The sequence below is a fragment of the Stegastes partitus genome, unplaced genomic scaffold, assembly GCF_000690725.1.
Source record: "Stegastes partitus isolate 25-593 unplaced genomic scaffold, Stegastes_partitus-1.0.2 Scaffold650, whole genome shotgun sequence".
Classification (NCBI taxonomy): domain Eukaryota; kingdom Metazoa; phylum Chordata; class Actinopteri; family Pomacentridae; genus Stegastes; species Stegastes partitus.
In genome coordinates, this window is record NW_007578381.1 from 135067 (window position 1) to 160086 (window position 25020).

The 25020-nt window shown below is 41.4% G+C and overlaps 1 protein-coding gene across 7 annotated transcripts in view; it reads right to left on the bottom strand.

Moving 5' to 3' along the window:
• Positions 1-25020, bottom strand: part of LOC103363290 (muscleblind-like protein 1) — a 70399-nt gene that overhangs the window by 19321 nt on the left and 26058 nt on the right. For all 7 annotated transcript variants that reach the window (XM_008289975.1, XM_008289976.1, XM_008289974.1 and 4 more), the window contains one exon: positions 1631-1801. In XM_008289975.1, the coding sequence (XP_008288197.1) occupies positions 1631-1801 (171 nt within the window). The remainder of the gene's footprint in view (positions 1-1630; positions 1802-25020) is intronic.

The following is a 25020-nucleotide window of genomic DNA, read 5'->3' on the forward strand; positions in this document are numbered from 1 at the left end:
CCCCTCCTTACTTTCTCTCTCTCCCCCCATGACATAAACAGAAAGAGAAGGCTTTGCAGTCCCAGGCAGATCTATTGCTCCTTTAAACCCTTTCACGGTTTCGTCTGTTCCTCTCAATGGGCCTCTCGACTCAGCCCCTCTTTCCCAGATAAGGCTGATAAGCCATCGGCAAAGTGTGCACGTGTGTGTGTGTGTGTGTGTTCGTCCGAGTGTGTAGCATCTTAAACTCTTTTGAATAGTGTGAGACAAATTCACTCCACTGCTCTCACTTAAACATAAAGGGGACAGAGAAGACAGAGGAATTACTTCAAGCCTGACTGGCAGGTTTCATTGACTCTCTGAGGTCTCATGGACGGGCCACGGAAGGATTCATTTGAACTGGCTGACTGGGGCTCCGGCCATCATATTGAAGATCCTTGGAGCATGCAGCTTAGTCACAGTGCAATTTCTCAAGTAATTTGCAGCATATGTGTGTGTATGTGTGTGTGTCTATGCATGGATCCGTGGGCATGTTAACAACTGCATAATGCTTTATTGATTACTGTAAAAGGTAAGTCCCTTTACTGTCTTATACCTGGGTACTGTTGTTCAGATATTATTCATTTAATCCAGGGTGATGAGATGAACTTAAATGATCATTAGACAAAAAAAAGAGAACTGTCTGGAGCACATACTAGCTTTTTAGTTGTCTAGTTTGCACCATGTGAAGAACAACAGAAAAATCTAAACCTTCGATCATGAGTGAAGACTGTGTTTTTTGCTTTTGAGGTAAAGAATAAACTTTCACACTCAGATTAACTCGTTCTGTCAATTCTCATTAAGCTGCTTCTTCAAACAAATCACCGGATTGATTTGTTAAGTTTGGCTAAAGTTCATTTGAAATAAAGAAAAGTGGCAGGCATAAGGGATACGTTTTTAGTTCATGTAAAGCTGAATCTTTTTAACATATTCAGTGGAGTGAAAACCAGGAAAATACTTTTTGAAGCAGGTGTTCTTTAACTAGAGATTTATCTGCATAACAAATTTCCTGCAAGTTCAAGAGTTTAGGAGTCAGTCTTACTTAACGTTAAATCCACTGAAATATTTTCTCTTTTCTGTACATAATACTGCAAACTAAAGTTCTGTTACTTTATTATCTCGTCTTGTTTATCAGGTGTAGGCACTTTACTCTATACAATGAGAATAAATTACACAAGGTGCCTTGGCAATGATCCTGTTGACTATGAATGAGCTTTCAGCTTTAAAAAATATGGTTTATAACAGCTTGGCTTTTATTGTCTTAGCTGTTATTTTCATTTGATCAGATAGCCATCGTAACTTCTTCAGTCTAATAATGCGGAGACATTTCTAACGTAATGTACAATAACACTTATAACAGATAAGTCATGAAGCTCAGTTTCCTTCAAGTTGTCTAAGAACCAGCAAATCCAGGCGTGGGTCCAAACTAACAAATCAATTTGATCGTCCACATATAAAAGAATAAACCCTGTACACTTGCACAAAACTGTACCTGCACAAATCTCTTCACTGTAACACGTGAAGATTTGTGAATGTGGGAGAGGATGTTCTGGAGTGTATTTGTTTTGTACAGTCATCGTACGCTTATGTTTGCATACTTGTGTGCACTCACCACTGGTTGTAGCTGTGTGCCGGGCATCATGGCGTTGGCGAGCTGCATCTGCTGGGCCAGCATGGCCATGTTTTTCTGCTGGATGAGGTTGTTCCTTCCATTGATCTCCAGTTGGGTCTTTAGGTGAGGAGGAGGATGCAGGTACTTACAGTTCTCCCTGGAACAGCGACCCTGATGGGGAGAGAGAGGAAGGGAGAGTAGGAGGAGGGCGACAGCAACAAAAAAGGGAGGGATAGAGACATGGAGAGCGGTGGATTAGAATAGTGGTTCCTTTAACTGCAGCCTAATGTAAAGAAGTAATGAGCCTTGACCCAAGTCGCTGCCCTTCCATTTAGCAGGCGCTGACCTAACATCCCTGACATCTGGGCCTGCCACTCGGTTTGTCGTAAAGAAGGACGATCAGTTCTGCTTTCTTTCTCTTTTTGTGGCCTGAGCTGCGCACTTGCCGCCTTACCTATTTTCTCAAGGTTCCATCGAGAGACAGTTTAGCTCCAAGAGCAAAGATAAAGAGGATTAGCTGTCTATCTGCTTCTAGAGATTGTATTACACAGTGCAAAAGTTAGACAAAGACAATGTTGCATGTCTTTGTGACGATATGGGGCACTTTTCATAATGCACTAATCTGTCCATATTTTTTTTTTTTTTGGGCTAATCTGTTAATTGTCTGTAGGACAAAATACCAGAAAGTTTTTGGAAAACTCCAAAATGCTATGATCACAGTTTCTGAAAGCTTAACGAGACATCTTTAAATTGCTTTTTTTTGTCCCAACACCAGTTCACAACCCAGAAATATTCATTCACAAAGGACAAAGAAACACAGGAAATAATCACATTTAAGAATCAGGACTTAAAAGAATGTCTGACACTTTTGTTTGAAACATGATTTAAATGATTAATACTGTTGTGGCCCTGTCTAGGGGAGTAGGAGCCCAGCATAAAAGTAAAGGGTATTCTAACGGTAACCAAGAGAACACTGATTTATCAATAAAGTGGAATAATTTATCATCTACCGCAAGGAGAAAAGCGACACTATCTGGAAGCAAAATCACTTCAGGGGGCAGCAAGGCCAAAATAATGAACAAAAAAAGATCCATCAGCACAGAAATTATCAAAATATATGCTAATTCCTTTTTCCCGTTCAATTGAAAAACCAGTGCGGTGAACTGTTTTATTCATTTTCCTCCTTTTCTCTACACAAATTATTATACAAAGAAAAGTGGCTCAAGTTCAAAAAGGTCAAGAATCTTTGTATAGTTACTGAGTAAAAATAAAGACATGAAATTAAAAAGAAATAGAAAAAGGAATGATGAGGGAGAAAAAAAAGCTCAGTTTTTTTTTAATCAACTATTTGAACTACTACTTCATTACTGCTGCAACTCCAAAGACCGACTGTTGTGGGAATCTCAATGAGATCCGCAGTCTCCCTCCGTTCTGTCGCCTTAGATGGTGCCTAACTTGATGCTGGATGTTTTACAAAAAGCCCCGTGAATCGCCATTGATCTCCTCCCAATTGAGACGAACGAGTTATGTGTCAATATTTGACACCGTTTCAAAGAGGAACAGGCTGGAGAACTGATGCCTGGATCGATACGTGATTGGAGACTTCTGCGACGGTAAACATACACACGACGCGGCCATCTGAACATTATGCCGGTGTCTATAGCGCAGTGTGTGTCTGCGCTGCTGTGGGTGATTATATTCATCCAGCAGCCGGCAGCCCGAGGGGGAGAAGGAGAGAATGTAATTTACACTCTCATAACGCCTGCTCCACTGAACACTCCCCCGGATAGGTGTAATATCTTAGATATCTCCTCCTCTTTTTTTTTTTTTTTTTGGTGTTTTTTACTCCCCCCTTTTTCTCCCTCATTCCCTTCCCTTCACCTCAATCCCCTATACATCCTGAGCCTCGTGCTGATATTTGCTTTCCCCCCCATCATGAATACAGAGCAGTGCAGGTGCAGAAGTGCTGCTGTGATCTGTGTATGTTCATGCATGTGTGCAGAATGTGCAGCACGGAAACTCTCTGCCTTTGTCGGCTCTGCTCTTTCTTCTCCTCTTCTCTCAACCCGCCTCATCAAAATGCATCCTCTATCCATCTCTCCCCATTACTGCTTCATATAAATCTATTTCCAGGGGGACTTGGAGACCAGCCCTACGACAACTCCACAGTACCACCTGCCAGGGGGAATTAAAGGTTGGCTGTCATGCTACTGCTTATCTCAGTGAGATTACCTGCTGCTCACTGCGGCCCACTATGACACCTGCTTTGACAACCTAACACATGCACTCGCCTATTCTGCCTTTATTCCTAACACCTCTCCTTTTTTTTTTTTTTTTCTTCCTCTCCGTGTCTCGCTCTGTCTCTTCCCTCTCTCCCCTTTTATTTACCTCGTGCGCCCAGTTCTGCCTAGCTACAGCAGGAACGCTACTTTGCATTGGAGAGCAGCAGAATGTCAAGAGTTGTTCTGGCATTTTCATTGGACTAGAGCTGAGAGGGATAGTATTCCCAGCCTGCCGATTGGCCTAGAGGCACACATTAACAAAGCTCCAAGTCTGGCTCATCCCTGCGTGGCTGTGACTATTGATCAGCGCTAATTGGTTAATGTCTTTTGATTTTCAGGGTACATTCCCTCTGGGTGACTCGACTCAAGCATGGCAACTCCAGCCATGTGTGTGCGCCTGTGATCAACTGTGACAACACTGAGCTTACAATTACATAAAATCCCCCCAACGCTCTTTGAGAGCGTCCTCTTTGCATTGCGTTTGGAGTGGTCCAAGTTCAATAGGTTTTAAACAATTTAACATTTTAACAAGCTATCTTGGGGGGAAGCTACAAAGTCATAATTTAGAGAAAAAAAAAGTTGAAAATGTCAAAGAAAAAAGCTGTGACATTTTGAGAGTAAAATCTAAAATGTATGAGGAAAAAAAACATCACGTTTTCAGAGAAAAATAACACTTTTCGTAAACAGCTGAAGGCAGTTTGTCAGCTTTTTCTGTCACAAGTGAAGGACATAAATGACCTCAGGGTGTCACCTTCTTCTCAAAATAATGAAACAAACTTTTTCTTCTTAAATTTTTATTTTTGCCATAATCGTTCAATGTGACTATCAAAATAAAACATCAGTGTTGATCCAGTCGTACTTTGTAGACGGCTGGTTTTATTTCCATCATTAGAAATACTTTTTCCCCCTTTTTTTATGGAAAGAAGACAAACTTTGTGTGTATAAATCACAAGACTACTGTGCTGGAGAGCATTTAACAAAGCTTTGAAGGAATGGAAACACTACGATGGAACAAAAAAGAAAGAAACTTGCTTTTCTCTGTGTGTAAGTTTTCACTTTCAAATAGCAACAAAGTCTGCGTTAGGAGAGTCGATGGGTGACACCAACACAGGACTTTCACTCTGTCTGTGACGATCACATGATTTCTTACCATCATTTTTATTTTCATTTTCATTTGGGTGGGTTTAGCCACCAAAACTACTTGGTTCGCTTCAGGCAAATATCATATTTTGGGTTAAAACACATCGTTTCACAACATGTTTAACATTTCTCCTCTTTCGGGACACAAAAGTGAAGAGTCCCATCCCATTTAATATGTAACTGGTTGGCTGAAAAGGTTTGGGAAGCGATGTAGCATGGCAAGAAATGTCATTCTCATACCTAAAATATATTAAGACAAACTGAATCTGAGAGAAAATATGTTAAAATACCTTAAAACATAAATGAGAATTCAGTTTAGTTGTACAGAAACAACGTTTTTTGGGGGAAACCGTCTCCACAAGGGATGAGTTATAGAAGAACTGTAAAATGTTGTTCTTCAATCACTTGAAATACAAAAAACTGGATTGCTGTCAGATCATCGGGTTCTGCGTTTTGTTTTTGAAAGAGGATTCTTTTTCCTTCCTCGATGACAGACACCACTGTGAGCACATCGATGGATTAGCATCGGGGCAGAATCTGAATTTTGATTTGCATTTTATTGGCTGCATCTAGAGAGATGTGTTCCCACTTCCTGGTTTCATCAATAGCCCCATTATCTGGTGTTGTGCTGCTGCTGTCTAAACAATGCAGTCATGCGTGAGCCTGAGGTCCCTGCCTATCACTGCTGCTGATGCTAATGTCCTGGATGCTCCCCTGTCTGTTTCCCCAGCTATTTTCTCCACTGTCTAAACAGTGTCAGTACAGGTTAATGGTGAGCCTGTCTGATCCAAAGCAGCACTCCCTCTGGCTCGAGTGTGTGACTAGCAGACTCTACTCGAGCTGACGGTGTTCCACCTTCACCTGTCTGCCTGTCCTCCCCTAACAGACTACCTGCATCTGTCTCTCAAGCACTGTTCAGACTGTTCTATCTTCTTGTCCTCTTGTCTTTTCTGTGTCTCTCCCTGTTCAGGTCCACCTCTCTGCACACCCTTTGCCCCGGACAAACACGTCAAATTATTCTGTCTTCATTGAAAGCTACACCACAAGACAACTTCTCACATGCCAGGGTACGGTTTGGTAAACACATAAAGCTGTCTCCTCTCCAAATATAGATTCTGAAACTGGTACTGTTGCCAGATTTTTGTTGTGGCAAAGTTTCTCTTTAGAAAAAAAAAAAGGAAAAGGCAATTAAATGAAAGTGAACCAGCTGTCACAGTCACACTTTAGGTTTATGGGAAATAGAGCATTCTGCACTTATAAATCACCTTGGCCTCATTAAATTAGATATCTTGCAGCTATATTTCAGCTTCTGGATGCAGACACTCACACGTGCACATTCAGTGGTGTTACTTTTCAGGAAAATATAGCAAAAAGTTTGGGATGACGGTTTGTTACTAATTATATTTGGAGAAGTAGAGCGTGATATATATCGATATACTAGTGTGTAATAATGCACACACACATATATGTATATATATATATATATATATGCAAGGATGGATACGCACATATGCATATGTACACATCCTAACCTTGACTTACTCTAATTTCCACTGCGGCATTTTCACTGCATTTTCAAGTATCCCACGTGGCTGGTTGGGACTTCAGCAGCAGCAAACAGGGTGGTTTTAATCAACTTCACATAGTCCTCTGTGACAAGGTTACATCAACAAAGCAGTCCACATAAACAACAGTGGACGACAGATTTTTTTTTTTTTTAACCGTTTAACATCCACATTCTGGCCACACTGTACTTTTAAAGCTGCCCTGTTAATATTTTTAGATCAGTGTGTAATCTGAATGGGATTGCTCATAGTGACAGTTTGCAGTCTCCCTCAGCTCCACAGGGCTTTTTAGTGACCTGCAGCTCACTGGTTTTGCTTCACAGATCACAGCCTTTAAGGCCGATCCAGACTGTCTGCACTGCCCTGACTGCAAATGGGAAAACAAGGGGTGCTTGAAACAAAAGCTTGAAGCAGTTGCTGCCAGACTTTGGTGGTGCTTTGATTTGTGCATGCTTCTCATCAACAGTGGGGAGTTCCAAATTCTCTAGAAATCCTCTGCCACGTCCGCCCACTGCGCTCGGCACACCTCAGGAATATTCACACTGACGCGGCGCTGCAGCCCAAACTGCAATGAGCTGCTATATCCTGTAACAAGCGTAAAGTCACAGCCAGCGCCGCGTGTTGTTCTGCTCCATACAAAGGGCGACGCGACCGTCTGCAGGGCGTACCTGTTGTAATATGAATAGAACCTCGTTTACTATCCAGTTTCAAAGTCTGGCCCTTACTGTTATGATTCAGCGTCAGCAGTCTCATCAGCCAGCCAGAGCAGGAAACTTTGAAAAGCAAGAAGGCCTTCATGAACACATCGTATTGTCAGTGGATGTGGAAACAGAGCTAAAATTAGAAGGTGATCAGAAACATAAATACTAACGGTGCTGCTAATGCGCTAAATGCGTTTGCAACTTCAGAAGGCGATAACATGTCAGTGTTTACTATTTTCTTCTGCAGCCCCCAAGCGGTAAAAAGCAAAAAAAAAAAAAAAGATCCTCGGACGTGACATTAAAGTTCTACATGGTGCTAACGTCCTGCAGGCACAACGGTGTGTGGAAATAGGAAGATTTATAAACGACAGCTAAAAAAAACAGAACGAGAAACAGAACACAGCTGTGCCATTTCTGTGTCACTATGCAGCCCACATAGACACACGGATAAACAGACATCAGAGGTTTTAGTTTGATCTTTTCCTAGAAATGCTGATAAATGTGAATCTTAACCCTTCTTTTGTTACAGAAGCTAACATGCAGGTTAGTGGAGCACACACACTTTTTTTTTCTCCATCCATCCACTTTATTGTTTCTCCTAATGTGTTTGCACCAAATTTACGAGAGAGCATAAAAGAATTCCTAAACTCTCTCATTTAAGCATTTTATTTCTGCTTTGTGTTATCCAGCAGTCTTGCTAATCACCAAGGTGTCTTATATTTTATGTGCTGTGCTCCTCTGTCACTGATTTTTTTTTTTGCAGTTTTGTTTATTAATTTTTCTCTCTTTTCCCTCTTAGCTTCTTTTTTTTTAATCTGTTTGATACAAGTTGTTGAAGTGCAGGGCTAGGCTTAAAAAAAAGAGGAAAACAAATGTTCCTGTAAGTTATCATCAAAAGCACAGCTACAGTTTTGGACATGTTGATGAAATGGTCAAGGCAGTTTGGGTCATAAGTTAATAACGTCACCAACTGGCCATTTTCCTGTGTGTGTGTCTGCATTGGTGTTGTGGGACTACGCGATCAAACCCTCACACTGTCAGTCTTATTTGTTGCCTGTGGTACTTTGGCTGCTCTCTGAAGGCTGCGTCTGTGGAATCCCAGTGAATAAAACTCGTGGCAGAATTCCTCTCATAGAGCGGCAACAGAGGCAAAGACGAGAACAGAAGGAGTGGAAGGGGGGAGACAGTCAGAGAGAGAGAGAGAGGTACAAAAAAACAGACAGAGGGAGTGAGACAGACAGAAGCACAGATGCGGAGTGTGCTTTTCCTATTAATATTAATCAAAGCGGTCTGCGCAAGCGATTTCAGCAGTGTCTTTGCTGCCACATATCTATATCCTCCAAAGGGGTTGAATGGCACATTGCTTTCCCACCAGGCCCTTCTGCATGTTCACTGCCGTAATCACCCATTGATTCTAAATGATCTTTTAATCTACCCGTCCAGAATGACTCATTCTAACTTAACCACACATAATCCGACAGCCTCTGATCTTTTCCGCATTCTTTCTCGCCGCTCTTGTCTGAGTTCTCCTCCAAACGTGCCTGCTGCTGCTGCTGCTGCTGCTGCTGCTGCTGCTGCTGCTGCTGCTGCTGCACAGTGAAACACCGTGACCAGTGTGACAACTCTAGGAGCTCAGGTCTGGACAGCCACCGTCCCGAACCCCAGTGCATTATTAATCCCCTCCCGATGGCACCGCCTCTCCCTCCTGCTCCCAAAGACAACCATCAATCAAGAAAGTGTTGTCTGGATGGAGCCCGTGATGAGAATACACAAGCGCGCGCACACACACACACACACACACACACACACACACACACACACACACCATTGAGCATGTGCTTTCATGACCAAAGGTTCCTGCTGGCAAGCATACGTCAGACAAATTATGACATCAGACACGGCACAAAGAACGGCCTGTCTGAGGACTGCGAGTTCTGCCAGACTGGCCAATAACACACACACACACTCACACACACACACACACACTCACACACACACACACACACACACACACTCTCTCTCTCTCTCTCTCCTGTCCTGCATTTTTATTAAGCAACACACTCCAGTTGTGAACAACTGGCTAATCATGCTGCATGTTAGGAAGTGAACCTGGGGATTTTTTTCAGACAGAGAAAAACATCCTGCGTCCTTTGTCATCCCCGTCTCTCCGTGTGCCACAGCTAATACTAGATGTCTATATAAGTCTCATTATCTCTTTCCAATCATTTATCAAATCTGGAACACCCCTGGTGCATTAGTATAATAGCCTGGATCAGCTAATGACCTTAAAATCTCATTTAACTGGGCAAAGGGATAAGCCTTTGAGACGACGACAAAGATAGATATGTGGACAGAAGAATTACAGACAATGATAGACGGAGGTGACACAACGCAGCTCGTAGAGACTATAACTGGAATAAAACAGCTGATGACTTCGCAGGAGAAAAAAAAACACTGCTGCAGAAAGTAAACGTCACAAATGATGCAGAGTCCGAGGAAAGCTTTTAGCTGCAGTGCTCAATTAGCCACAACACCAATTATGGCCCCCAGTAGCACTACTTAGCCCGGCAGAGTGTTAGCATGTTTTGGGTGGGTGCGGGTACAAAATCGTTAGCACAGGAAGCTAATGATGGGGCAAAATCATTAGCCATCATGGCTAATGACAGCACTCTGCCACTGTTGAGCTGAACTGTTGTGGGTTCGCGCTCCAGTGTTGCACATGGCAGGAATGCCTGGCTCAAGCAGTCCATGTTAAACTCACGCTTAACTGCTTGATTCATGTTTATTACCCGTTATCTGCCTTATCCCCCCCCCCCCATCAGTGATCTGTTGAGGAATACAAATTAGTCTGTTTTTTTTATGATTTTCTGTCAATTTGCACTAACCCTCCATTGTTGCCAACCTCATCAGAAAGATTTATAACAGCTGCTCAAGCCCATTTTTGAATCTGTCTTAATGTCTTATTGCTGATTTGGTTGAAACATAAAGCTCAGACTGCAACTTACAAACTTTTTTATTGTCGATTTATCTCTTGATTAACCTTTAACTGCAGTGCAAGATCATTCAAACACCAGAAAACAGTGACAAACACCCATTAGGAGTTCATAGAGCCCAAGATAAAGCAGAAATCAAATATTCAACTCTGTCACTTGACTCACTGATATATTGTTTCTGCTACACTACCAACAAAAAACTTCTGGGTTCAAACCCCGCAACAGCCATTACTTATGATCTTACTGAGCCGTGCCTGTGTGATAGGTGCTCTAAAGTCCTACTGCACGTTCAAGGACAAACAACTTAGTCCCATTTTCCTAAAATGGAAAATCTGTGTTCTAAATTTCTTACAGTTGTGTCTGTATGTTATTATATGGTAATAAACAGGTAATAGATTTACAATCTGTGCACAAACCACTTTTTTTTTACCCAGTCTTCCTGCCAACCTGCAAAGGATAAGCAGATATACTTAATGAATAGATGTCTACCCTAAACCCTGAGCACTGGACCCCCACACACTGTAATTGATACCTTCTGGGTTATTCAAACTTTTCCACCATAAGCTCAGATGGTGTCTGTGAAATTTTAGATTTACATATCAGGTGCCTTCCAAGATAAAGCTTTTTCTTCTTAATTGCCTGTATTTCAGCATGTTTTTTTCAAACATCCGATTACTATTAAATACATTTCAAGACCTTGAAATTTTCTCCAAGAAAAATCCCAACAGATCTGTGTATTTGGTCATGGTTACTATATTGATGTCATCCTAATGACCTAATGCAGTGATATATTCCAAAGAAATTAAGCATAACAAGTCTCCTTCAAAGCGAGGTTTATGCCTACAGGTGTGATCAGAAAATTGTATTAAATGTAAAAACATTATTTTCTTCGTTGTATTTGGAGAACCATTTTAAAACTGCAGTATTCAATATGTTTTGCTTTGTATTATTGTGATATGAAATTACATACGGTTCAGAAAACATCCCTAGTTTACTTCATTGTGCTCAACCATGGCAATTTTCTTGACGGTTTCCATTTTATTTAGTTTTATCAGAGACTATTTCATCTACCTGTTCAGTATTGCAGATTCTGAATCAGTGGCATGCCGAAAAAATAACAGTAAAAATGTCAAGCTTTTATCTCAAATTGTTCCTGAAATATTGTTGTTCAAACATAGCCTCAAATTTGAATGCACAAAAAGACCTCCTAAAAGTGGGTTGACTGGCAATTACAAAATATATATCCCAGAATCTATTTGATATAACAAGCTAAAAAAAAAAAAAAAGATGACAGATGTTTGTTTTGTACAAATATCCATATTTTATCAAAATTCCAGACAAACCAGAGATGGGTTGAGCAGAAATGGGTTTGACAATTTGGTGATTTGAGATAGAACGACCCATCTGATATATCAAGCTAAAAAAAAAAAAAAGATGACAGATGTTTGTTTTGTACAAATATCCATATTTTATCAAAATTCCAGACAAACCAGAGATGGGTTGAGCAGAAATGGGTTTGACAATTTGCTGATTTGAGATAGAACGACCCATCTGAGTGCTCAAAATAAGTGGTGAGTGCAGGAAGGTGTGATACTCCATTTATAATACGCCTTTTCACTGCAGTATAGTTGCAATTCTGAGACTATGGAGACGTTTTCTCCCATTTGGTCAAAACAGCTACCAGCAAAGTGTCAACAAAGCTTCAGTCGTATTTATGTCATAAAGTGATCTAACATCATAAAACATGATTCAGCTCATGTAAAAGGAGTCGTAAACAGACATGTAACAACAAAGGGACAGCTAACTTTTATAACTGAGTACTATGTTGATTTTCCTGTTCACTATCTGCTGTTAAAGTCTCCAAACACCGTGAAGAAAGAGAGAAGACTTTATGAAATCACATCACCTGGACAGACATTTACAGCACGACTGTTATTTTAATGTCACAAGTCTATGCATGAGTCAGTGTCCATTTATTTCGCAGCTTGAGGACTCAGGGTGAACACAGGGGCAGACATTCGAATCAGGCCACAGAATGTAGGCCTGTATATAGATCATTAGACTCCTCTGGGGCTGCGCAAATCAGGATCTGCTGCTGACTTCTCTTAAAGTGGACATCCTCACGATCAGCATTAGCATTGGAGAAATAAAGTCTGCGGTGAGGAAAAAGGGATTAAATGTAATGTCAACATCACCAAGTAAGCAGCAGAGCCTATACCTTTTTTCATCTTTGCTCTCTCTATTCCTTTCACTGACCTGGCTGCAGTCACATCCAAGACTTTTTTTTCCTTTTTTTTTGCTTGCTTGCTTTTAAAATTTGCTTTCAACAGAGGATGAAAAAGTTCAAATGAAAAAAACAGTCTCCGCAGTGTCTCTCTTCCTTCTCTCTGGAGGCTACAATATAGGTGGCAAGTGTTGTCCGGGCTCCAGTGGGAACGTCATTGTAAAGTCGTGCAAGGCAAAGTCTCTAATTAGCTTTGTTCTCATTAGGTCTACAACACTATCTCCCCTCAGACAGACAAACACACACATTCACCAGTGCACACCATGCACACACATTTAGTGATGTAGCGAGCAGAAAGAGAGGCCACCCCACAGCCCCAGAGATCTGGCCCTTCTTCTCTATTTCTCTTTCAATTAACCCTCTTCCTCCATCCTCTATCCGTTCATCTTTTTTTTTTTTTTTTTTCTCTCCCGTCTGCCTTCATCTCTCTCTTCACTCCCAGCCTAAGCGGTCTCTATTCACAATCTCTAAAGTTTTGTCTAATTCAGTTTTATCTCCCATTCACTCTGCCAAGAAGGCAGGCAGAGAGCAGACCCATTAAAACAGCCTTAATGGAAGACTGGTGAACAGGCGCACAGGATTCAACAGCTTTTAGGCCTAATTATTTTCTGCCCATCTTTGTAACGCTCATTCCGCAGATATATGGGCCTCACTGGCTGCTGGGAATAGACCTCTTTCTTTTTTTACATCTAAACCTCCCCCCGCTTTTTTTTTTTTTTTTTTTTTTCATATCTCGCGCTCCACCTATTTCCACGCTCTCCTTAAATTGCTTCACAGTCATTGTCATTAAGTGTTCATCAAGAGGAGGGCAGAGGAGTGATTTTTTTTTTTCTTCCTCTAAATGTTTGCTTGAAGACAGGATAAAGTCATAGGGTTTGTTCTTGTAAATGCACAAAAGATGCTCCGCTAACAAAGACCGGCAGCTGATTTTGGTTTGTGCTGTGATCTTTACCAGCTACAAAAAGTGGCTCCAAAGTGGAAAAAAAAAAAAAAAAAAGATGCTGTGGGCAACAAACAGGGTGCTGCCCTCAGCTAGTGAAGACTGCGTTTGTGGACATGAACAACAGACAGCACAAAAATTGTTAATGTGCCCTCTTGGTTTAATGACCTAAGGAGGGATTCAGTATCAAATGACCTCTTTTTTTTATTTTTTTCTCTTTGCCCTCCTGATGAAACGAGTCCGGATCAGATGTGGTCGAGTCAGAGGGCTGGAATGTTCTATTCACTTCTGATGAGTCATGGGGGACGTGGCACATAATCACAAGACCACACCCTGAAGCTTCCAAGGAACAGAGTGAGAAAAACACAGAGAAAGTTGTCAAATGCAAGTAGAGACATCTCTCCTGCTTGTGTGGTACATCTTCATTCAGACAGACACACACACACACACACACTCTCACACACTCCTTTTCTTCTCCTACAAAGGGTGTCACTGTACTGGCATCAGCAGCCAGTGTCATTGCCTTGAGGTTAAAGCAGATAAGAGAGGATTAGCATTCATTACTCCAAAGAGTGATGATATACACACCGCCAGCACACACAAAACGATGCGCAGACAATCTCGAAGCACACACACACGCGCAAGAGGAGAATGGACAAAAATATTTCTCCATAGCTGCCTGTGCAGCTTCTCTTTCAGGGGAATACATTAATAATCAAAGGGAAGTGAAAATGGAAATAACAGTAATGCAGAGCAACAACATGTACACCTTTGTATCGCCAACAACTGCAGAGCCTCGAGGGCTCGTGTTGAGTTCTGACAATGTTGGGAGGAAAAAGGACGACAATAGGAAAGAACATGTTGACAAAAGTTTTAAAAATGACTGTAAGGGGGCGCCCCTATAGCTCACCTAGTTGAGCGGGCGACCCATGAACAGGGGCTGTAGCTCCCCGAGGCAGCGGTCGTGGGTTTGACTCCCACTCACGACCCTTTGCTGCAGGTTTCTCCCCATTCGTCTCCCCTCTTTCCATTCCATCTCTACTCTACTGCTCTAAATAAAGGCAAAAAATTGGTTGTAAGAAATTGTAATTTAGGCTAACATTGGCCATTTTATACCCAAGAATACTCAAAATTTGCTAAAAACAACAGCTAGGCAACTTTTGTCCTCTTCACTTAGCGCCCATAAAGTCACACGAAACAGCCGAAGGGGGAAAGACGGACAGAAAGAGTAGAAACAGAGGCTGAGATGGAGTAATTTGTAGGTTAAAGATATATTTTGTTAGCACGATACATCATGTAGAAATGCATGACATGCTGTGTCTTAATTCCCTCCCACACACACAGTGTGCGACAGAGCAGAGGGCAATCACCCCCTCCTCCTCCACGTAGCGCCTTCCGGCTGCACACTCATCCACATCGATCCACATTGATCAAAGTCGGCTTGTACCACTTCAGCACAGAGCAGGGAAACAGTGGGCAGGGTGATCACCTCCTCTAACCCTCTCTCACAATGGACTCATCTATTGTCAACGATGCTGCTGCCGTGCATTGTCGTCACAACCGTATATCTGCATTAAGAATAAACAGAAAGAAAAATGAATAAATTTGGCCTAAAACTGAGCTGAAGTTACAGATATATTTTTGTTGTTGTTTTGTTTTGCGTGTACAATAAGACTGCAACCTTGATGCCTTTTAGATCACATCTTTGTCAGTACATGTAGTCTGCCCTGCACTTAAAATATCAGCATGGAGGCTGCGGTGATAGAGGCTGTGGTGACAGACAGCAAGCTGTCAGCAGACCCAACACAACACAGCTGCTGTAGCTCTTCTGATGGCTGAGCCTGATACCACTGTAATCCGGTTAAAGCCTTTTGAAGAATCACAATGTCCAACAGCAAGCCCTGCAACATGCACTATAACAATAAAGGGATATTACAGACATTCTTCAATCTCGTGCGAGCCGAACGGACGACTGACACCACTCCCGTTCACTTCCACGCTCTCCTCTGTTATTACTTCCTCTCCATCCATACACCATGTATCTGCAGCTCCTTCCTCTCCATCTGTCCATCACTGTCCACGTTACACCGTTTGCTTTCCACGCGCCCATCCATCACTCTTTCAATCTCTTTCACTCCATTTCATTGCCGCACAACCTCTTTTTTCTCTCTGACGTTAATCTGCTTGCTTGACACCCACCCTCCTGCCTGTCCGTCTCTGCGGGGGGATGCATTCCTTGCTTCCAATTTAATGTCACGATGATGCAATTACAGGTGCTTTGGCTATATGCACGACGTCAGGGTCATTTGGTAGCTCTGCGTCGTTTTTCACGCGCACGTGTTAAATACGAGCAGATTTTACAGGTTGCTGTAAGTCAAGGACGTGATTCAGAGTTGATATATTAGCTTTTCTCGAAAGAAATACGGGGAAAGAGAAACCCACGCTGAAAGCAGCAGAAAACATCCGCTCCATAATGGTCATGAAGGATCAATATTGCATGGAGACAAAGTGCTGCTAAACAGTGTGGTTTCTGTTAATTAGCACTTCTCTAATGATCTCTCTCTCTCTCTCTCTCTTCTTTCTCCTCCTCCTCCTCCTTTCCCGGCTCCTTCACTTTCTCTGCTTCCCCTCCCACTCTTCTCTCACTTCATTCCCTTCCATTAAAGCCCTTTTCTTCCTTTGGCTTCATCGCTTGATCATCCCTCTGTCTAAGTCGACTGATTCTGTCCTCCCAACCAATGTTCCATCTCTGTGAGTGAGAGGAGGTATCCGAGTTCTTTTCATAAGCGTGATAAATATCCCACTCCTGTGTTTGTGGCTGATGGCTCTCAAGGATGAGATTTAATGAAGCTTTCATCCAACTCTGATTATTTTCTAATTAAAGGAGTGAGTGATGGGGGCAATGAGCAAATTCATGAATGCATGTTTATAACTGCGGGGGGAAAAAATAAAACAACAAACACGCTGATGACACACGCAAAGACAGAAATTATACTCGGTCGAACCTTGTTTACTGCGCTCCCTCGAGAACGGAGGTCATTTGGCAGAAATAACTGTTTGCAACACTTAAACAAATTACAAATCTAACATCAAATTCTGTTTAATAAGTACGATAAATATGTATAAATGTGGTGTAAATATTATTTTCCGTGGATGCATTAATCAAGCTAGACTTTGGGGCTTACAAGTTATTCCTCTCTGGGCATATTCTTATTATGCTCAGAAGAGCAGTTGGTTTAGAAGTTAAAAAGTCTACCACAGTTTACCTACCTCTTATGGTAATGCTGCTACTTTCTTTGTTTTGCCAAATTTACTGGCCAGTAATTCTGAATTTGTGTTATTTAGGCGTTGTAGGGTGTGGGAACTGCACAGCTGACATTGCTGTGTGTACTCACTGAGGCTAAGCTAGCTGCTTCTGGATGGTCAATAAATCCTAGTCTGACTCACCAGATGTAGATTTATGTTAAAAGCCTGCCCTACTGCATTTTACACAGCTTTGTCCTACCGTCTAAAATCTCCTTCACTACAAGAAACAACAACAACCACCTCAACAATCACTTCAGCCAACCAACTTACACACTGAAAAGTTGGGAAGAAGATTTAGATTGCACAGTTACGCAGGCCTGCTTGTTTCTTTCAAAGAATTAGCCACTTTTTATTGATTTACTGTCTGCAAATGATCTACCAAAACGATTCCACTTTGCAGGGGCATCATCTCTACATCCTGGGCTCAGCACTGCCTGAGCGATATTGACTGGCTTAAAGAAATGCAAACATGCCAGAGCATTCTTTCCCCTATAATTTACAATTTACAGTTTCATTTAGCAGACGCTTTAATCTAGAGTGACATACATTTGAGAGTAGACCACATTCATACATCAATGGCGACAGAGCTGCCATGCAAGGTGCTGCCTGCCATGGGAAGCAACTTTTGGGTTCAGTGTCTTGCCCAAAGACACTTTGACTGTGGAGGGGCCGGGGATCAAACTGCCAACCTTGCGACTAGTGGACAACCCGCTCTACCACCTGAGCCACAGCTGCCACATAATGAAGAAAAGGTGCATTCAGACCATTCTGAAGCACTGACACAGCTCTGTGGAGATTAAACTGGTTATGCAAAACTCGCAAGCTCCTCCAATGTAGGCCTTCCTGCTGATAACCTTCCAGTGTCTTTTCTAATTCTACATGCGTCACCAGTAACAAGCAATGTTGTACATTACTTTTGTTGGTGACTAATTAGGAAGTATAATCACTTTCTTGGTAAGTAATTGGTAAAATATTTTGGTTACTGCTACTTTTTCTGATTGTTAAGATCCTGATTTTGGTCACATGAAGTAAAAAGATGTGTGTTGTGGTTCAAGTTACTTTTTCAAGTTTTAGTCAATAAAGACCTTAATAAATAATTAGTCAAATAACCAAATACAGTGAGACCCGAAACATAATGGCTATCTTAAATACTTTGAGCTAAATGTTAACATAACGTGCTAGTATGCTACAATGGTGAGTTGAAGAGTTTAGCTTGTTGAGCACAGGTAAGGTCAATAAGGATGTCATTACTTTTACAAGTATTTGGTCATAAACTAAAAAGTATTACAAAGGATTTGATCAGTTTAACTTTTGACCTGATGATGGTACTGGATGAAAAGGGATCTGCAACATTTCTACAGTTTCTCCAGGAAGGACATGAACTTCAAGGCAATCCATTCAGTCCCATCCACTCCAAACCACAACCATCACTACCAGTCACTCCAGGATATTTCAGAGGGAAACACTATAGTTTTAATCCACTACCTTTTTCTGACAGCTGCTGTTACAAATTGCCTTACAGCAGATGATGACTTTAAAAACCGATGATGACATAACGAAAGCTATAAAGTAATGAAATATTGTACAGTAAATTAAACTGCCTGACAGTAAATGAAATGAGTAAAAGCAGCTCAGGTACGATACCTAGATGCTACATAATAATCCAGTAAAAAATAAACAGATCCAATGTTGGTGTGTGAGACATTTTACTGAATCTATTTTCACTTACGTAAAATATCTGAGTACTTTTTCCGCGTTTCCGCTACGTCGGCCCACACAATAAGTTGAATCCAAAAACAAAACACTTTTGCCTTTTTTTCCCACTTTGATCTCCCAAAACCTTCTCCTGACCCATTTTAATTCCTCAATTCCATTACCTTGTGATTTGAGAGCTATCGTGCAATGGCTTCCATAATGACACACGCATACATAATTCAAAAAGTCCAATGACACAGCGAGAGAGAGAGAGAGAGAGAGAGACTTGCCCGGCCTCCAACTTCCTGCCTGTTGTAGCCCGCAATACCATTAACCAGGCACCGAAGCCACTCTAGCGTGATTACCTACCTGAGGTGAATACTCATGATTGTACAGGACTCTTTTCTGCTTTACTGAGATTGGGGCTTGTGTTTTGTCTCCCTGTGTGTGTGTGTGTGTGTGTAGGTGTCTGCAGCAGAGAGTAAGCGTTTGTTTGCTGTTTTTGTCGATTTTGTGTGTTTATGTGTTCGAGGCTTAAAGTGAATGATTACACCTCAGAGGGCCGACCGCGTAAGCGCCCGAACTCCTGAGATCAGATGAAGAGCATGCGATCAGTGACAGACAGACGGAAGAGGAGACGGAGGAGCGAGGGGTAGACAGAATTACAACAAAAGTGGCAAAAACAAGTTGGCAGACGCCTCTCGGTCCTGAAGTGAATTAATGTTCTGTTGCTCCCGCTCTCCATTTACTTCACCTCCACCCCCGTACACCTTACTTGTCCGCAGTCTAATTTAAATGTTTGTTTTACTGCATCGCCCTCGAAGGGATTACAAATGCTGCGCTTTGTGAGAGGACGGCGAGGTAAAAGAGGCTGATAGGAGGGACAGGAGGAGGAGAGGAGGTGATCGGTGAACATGGAGGGAGACGGGGAGTTAGTTTGGCGAGATGGAGAGGGGGGGGACGAGACAGACTAACAGGAATGGATCAGGCCATAACTGATTAGACATTCTGTTCACAACAGCAGCAGCAGCAGGAGCAGCAAAAGCAATGGGACATCACGACTCAGCACGCAGAGATGCTGATATTACCTTCAGACTGTCTAAAGGGAACTCCGGCTTCATGAAAAAAACACGTGCGCAGTTAGACCTGCGCGATGCCAGAAACCTGAGTCATAATTAGAAGGAAATTTACAAGAAGAGAGCTTCAGTTTTAGGCAACGTTAAGATTAAAAGCTAAAGAATGAAGGGTGCCAAAAGGTGAACGAGGGACGATTGCATGTGGCGGGAGGCTATTCCTGAATGCCCTTGTATGTATTTTGGCACCGGTGTTGTTGTGTCATGTCTCCATGCTGATGCAGCGTGTTTAAAGATGGATGTGTGTGTGTTTGCGGGCGTGTGTGTGTCTATGCTGATGCAGCGTATCCACAGATGGATGTAGAAATGGTGGCCTCTCTGAGGACAGAGAGACATTTAGAGGAGACGTTTCAAGGGAGGACTCGCTCATGAATAGAGCTAGACAAAGTTAATAGCTGCTGGCTGTGTGTTCGCTGCCTACTTCACGGCAATGCGCTAATAAAAGCCTCTTTTCATAATGTCCCGTGTAGGCCGAGGAATCAGATATGGTATATCCTGTTTAGTTAGACCAAAAAATATATTCTATAAATGGAGCTGCGGCGTGCTGGACGATAGGAGCAAGAGGGAGTACACCCACTTCCACAACATTAACGCTTCTGACCATCTCTAATAACTTAACTCTTACACAACAAGAGACACATGCACTAATCGAAAGGCACAATTCAGAGCAGGAAAATAAACATTCATTTGACAGACTGTTTCAGAATTCTTTTTCTGCAAGCAAATCACTAAATATATCTTTGGTGTGTCCTTTGATCTGCGCACTCATTTGATGAAATTGTAATTAATATTTCATTTTAATACACTTCCATTTCAATGTACTTTTCTGAAGTTACAGCAGCCCCCTTTTGCACAAGTGTCTGCCATGGAATTCAATGTCTGGTGGGAATCGGTGCTAATATTAGCGAGCTTGGCGAACTGGCTTTCACTTTCTGAGTGCAACAGAAACTTTGCAGGAGAGGGGGTTCTGTCACATGTCAGGACGGTGCTGCACCTCCAGATAACACACAACTCTGGCTGTTGTATCAGCGACCCATGCAAAGACTTGCCCAAAATTAAATTTATCGTAAAATGTGTGTCCAAATGCACAGTGATTACAGAGAGAAAGGAGAATTATAGTTACAAAAACAGCAAAAACAATCAAAGCTCAAGGTTATTTACATCCGTAAAGTTTGTCGACACTGAAGTAAGCCATGACCATATCAGAAATGATTCCACACTGATTGTCCTTTTATAACTTATATGTCTGTATATCTATAATGTATATGGTACAACTACTGATGCATCTTTAAGACTATGCATTGACCTTGTTAAATTACAGTTTTTGCCACTAGTTTAATTCATGCATTTCAAGTTTGGGTAAAAGGGGGAACTGCTTTAGGATGAGTAATTGAGATACCCTAAGTTGAGGTATTGCAATTGGTATCAAGAGAGAATACACTGAATTCTATTCAAACTATCCAGACTTAATTTGAGATCTTTTTTATTTCTCTTGCGCTGGCATAATTCACACCAACAAACCAAGCTTTTAGCAACAAAAGCTGCTCAGACACAACAACCTAAGAGCCTGATGTGGACGCACATCATTCTGAAGCTTTTCCTGCTTCCACCAGAAACAGAGTAGAAATAGTCTAAACACAGATGCCCTTTGTGATCCATGCAGACCAAAGTCTGATGACACAACAAAGACATGTAAGCCACGTCCATCATGGAAGCACGCTTCAATTCTTCCCGATGGTTAGCCACGGTTACAAAGAAACAAAGCCTGAGTCAAACAAATGTCTGCCCAAAATTTTGTGAAAAGAGATAAAAGATAAAAATCGCTGCGTGTGAAATGGAAATGAAAGTGTCTGGGACACCTGGAAGAGGAAAAAAAAAAAAAAAAAAAAACGAGAGGAGAGTAGGATGGGTTGAGCAGAGACAGATTAACAGAGGTAATGAGAGGAGAGGATGAGAGCGAAGAGCATGACAGCAGAATACAGATACAGAGCAGATTAACACCGTTGGAGTACGTTTCCTTTTCAAAGAGTTTTTATCCAATATACAGCATCCCTCTGTGCACTGCGCACTCACACACTCACAGCTCTACTTCTGTTTTCTACTGGGCTCTCATCTCAATATATATTGCCTTACCTATTCTCCTGTTATCTGCTCTCTTTGCTTTCTTTCTCTCTCTCTTGAATTCACCCCTTACAGTTTTTTTTGGTGCCTTTTCAAGGACGCTGAAGTTTACTGTATATGTAGGTCACCATACATTGCCAAGGCTGCAATGCTGGTGTTTGAAAGGCTGCAATGTGACGATGTATGTACGATTGTGGGTGCATGTGCGCGAATTGTACGTTGCAAAATGCTGAATATAATCAGTGATCACTACGACAGGGTACCAAAGTAATATCTTACATAGAGTGAACAATAATAAAGGAAGAGAGGATACTTTACAAAACACACTTAAGCAGATCAGTGTTGTTGTTTCAGAGGGTAATGAGCCAACAAAAGCTGTAGAGTTGCTTTTCTTAAAGATCTCACATTATTTATTTTTGGTACTTTGGGGAATTTTGAAGAAATATAAAAATACTGTGTCTTGTTTTTGATTACAAAGTGCTTCTTTAATAATGTCCCAACTGGTAGGTATATCAAAGTCTTTTTTATTTCTGTATTCATGCATGTGTGTGTGTGTGTGTGTGTGTGTGTGTGTGTGTGTGTGTCTCCACTCCAGCTATACTGACAACTGCATTTTTTAAAAATTTTAATAGATTTTTATGCCTTTTTTTTGGCACCCAGGGAGGTTGTGCTTGTTGCTGGTGCAACTTTAAGAAAATATTTTAAAAACTTAGTGTCCCTGTCTCCACTCTATAAATCTGTAGCAGTCATTATAGTCTGTTTAATGTGATCGCGGGGGGCATAACACACAGCAGTGGTAGTGAGGAACGCCCTTTGTTATTGCAGTACGTTCACCAAGGACGTATGGAATCGCTGCTGTGATCTTCAGCCTCACTATAATGTAATGTGTGATGAAACTCAAAAACAGTGCAGTAACTTTAACATGGATACACAGCATCAAGTTTTCATTACGCTCAGACAATAGCACCTTTACAGGCCAGCCTTTCAGTTAAGGACTTGGCCGTGTTGTTTCCAAAAAAACTGGAGCATCTTGGTGAATAGAAGGACTTTGTGTTTTTCTGTCTGGTAAGCTGCATGCTGGCTAGTTCTCCAGTCTTTATGAGGCACTTTTATGTCACTGCTGGATGACTAAATGTGGAATTAACACCACATATAAATACTTTCAGTTAATATTAGTCAGACCCCACACTGACCAGAAAGCTGGAACCCAAAGCATCTCAGCACTCAAACTACAAAGTGTTTCTTTGTTGAACTTTCTCTTCGTCTGTGTTGGTCTTGGTCTTTGTTTGATTTTGTTTTGTTTTTTTTTGTTCTGGCAACCATACTTTCTCTGACAATCTCTGCCAGTCACGTTAAATCAAACCAACAGTTTCTCTATAAACACATTCTTTACTGGATGCTTGTTTGGCTCCATACAAAGAAATGGATTCTAAACCTCTGCCGTCTGATTGGGTAATTAGCATAAATCAACTAACAGTTAACAATACATCAAGGAACAAGCCAACACGAAATTACCGACAGATTGTCGAGAATGTGACATACTGTATTTACACCAGATGCAACACCAAATTAAATAAATGGCTACCAATTCTCACTCACTCACCCTCCCTCGCACAATTCGTGCCACAATTGCTGTCACGCGTTTCCATTGCACAAGATGGAGAGAGACGAATGGCAGCACTGTGAGATTAGCGAGACAAATAGATGCTTTCAGCTTCTGCTGTTTGATGCACCTGTTGAAGCAACTCTTTGAAAATTCACATTTGTTCACGACATGGCATGGAGAAGCAACAAGTTGATCGTCCTTGCAGTTCATTCAGTGAAGAGATAAGTTGGAGGCATTTTAATATACATTCTCAGCTTTGAACTTCTTTCGTTTCAGTAAGATGCGTGTGAGTGGATATTTTTTGTGATTGTTAATTCCAACATAAAAAAAATACACTAAAACCTCAGGATGTTTTGTATCATCATATATCAAATGATGAACTTGAATCCTGGCTCTGGAAAATGTAATGAAAAATACACAATAAGTGCACTGCAGGAGTGAGACTGTGAGAATATTACCTTCCTCCAATGTGAACATCACCACAAATTAAACCAAAGCAATTTGAATTACAGTATAGGTTATCTGAATATTACAGCTGTGGGGAGCAAAAGTTGGAGCGAGGCTTTCTATGGTGTTTTTGAAATGTTACGTACCTGGCTGTTACAGGGGAAATATTTTGTTTATCACTTTCTATTTGCATTTTAAAAATGTGCTAATTTAATCACATTTTCCGGCAGAATGTGGTTTTGATCGCAGGCTGGAGGACGTGGCTGAATACTGGTTAAAAAAAATAAATAAAAATTAACAAACTCGCATTCCTATCCTTTCATGCAACATGTTTTTTTTTTTCCTTTTTTTCTCTCAAACCTTTAGTCTTAACAAGCACAAAGAGGAGACTGAGAGAGCAAATCCAACTGCAGAATATGTAGCTTTTAATGTTGCCGTCATCACAGAGAATTCCCATTACCAACATAAAGTAATCACCGCTAATTTATATCCATGACCACTTTGAAGTTTTTCATGTAATGTTGTTTTCTTTGAAACAAGTAAATTGGTAAATCCTCAGCAGGCTTGTTAGACTGCATGTAAATACTGAGTAACAAACTCTATTTAGGGCTTAAATATGCTCAGCGCAAGAAGAAAAATCTTAGCGGGGACACTGTGATTACAATAACTACTCCCCCAAAACCAAGATCTAATCATGTTCTACCTATTCCTGATATATTTCAGTCAAATAGATTAAAAATGAACAAATGAATCACAACGTTTAACTTTAACAATGTAAGTTTAACAATTTGGTAGCTTCAAAAGCGGTGATTAAATGCTCCCCCGTAGGCTGGAAATATAGCTGCTCTTTAAAAACACGCCGGTTTTGATCTTTTGAAAAAGAACAGCAGCTTCTGACATAATGGAATCCAATAATGACAATATTTTAGAAAAAAAAAAAAAAGTATCAGGAAAAATGGAAATCTTAGCGAAAGGAAATCAACTCCCTATCAGATCATTTTAACAAGATCATCAGTATCCAGTCCGTCACACCCCCGTGGCTTTCGGGTTCACTCTCACCTGTTTCCCATCACAGCCCGATGGTGAGTTTATTGTATTTCGTCAGCCTAAATACCCCCAGATTTGCTTTTTATTCACTTGCAGTGAAACCAGCTTTGTCTCCAGCTGCTAATAGCAA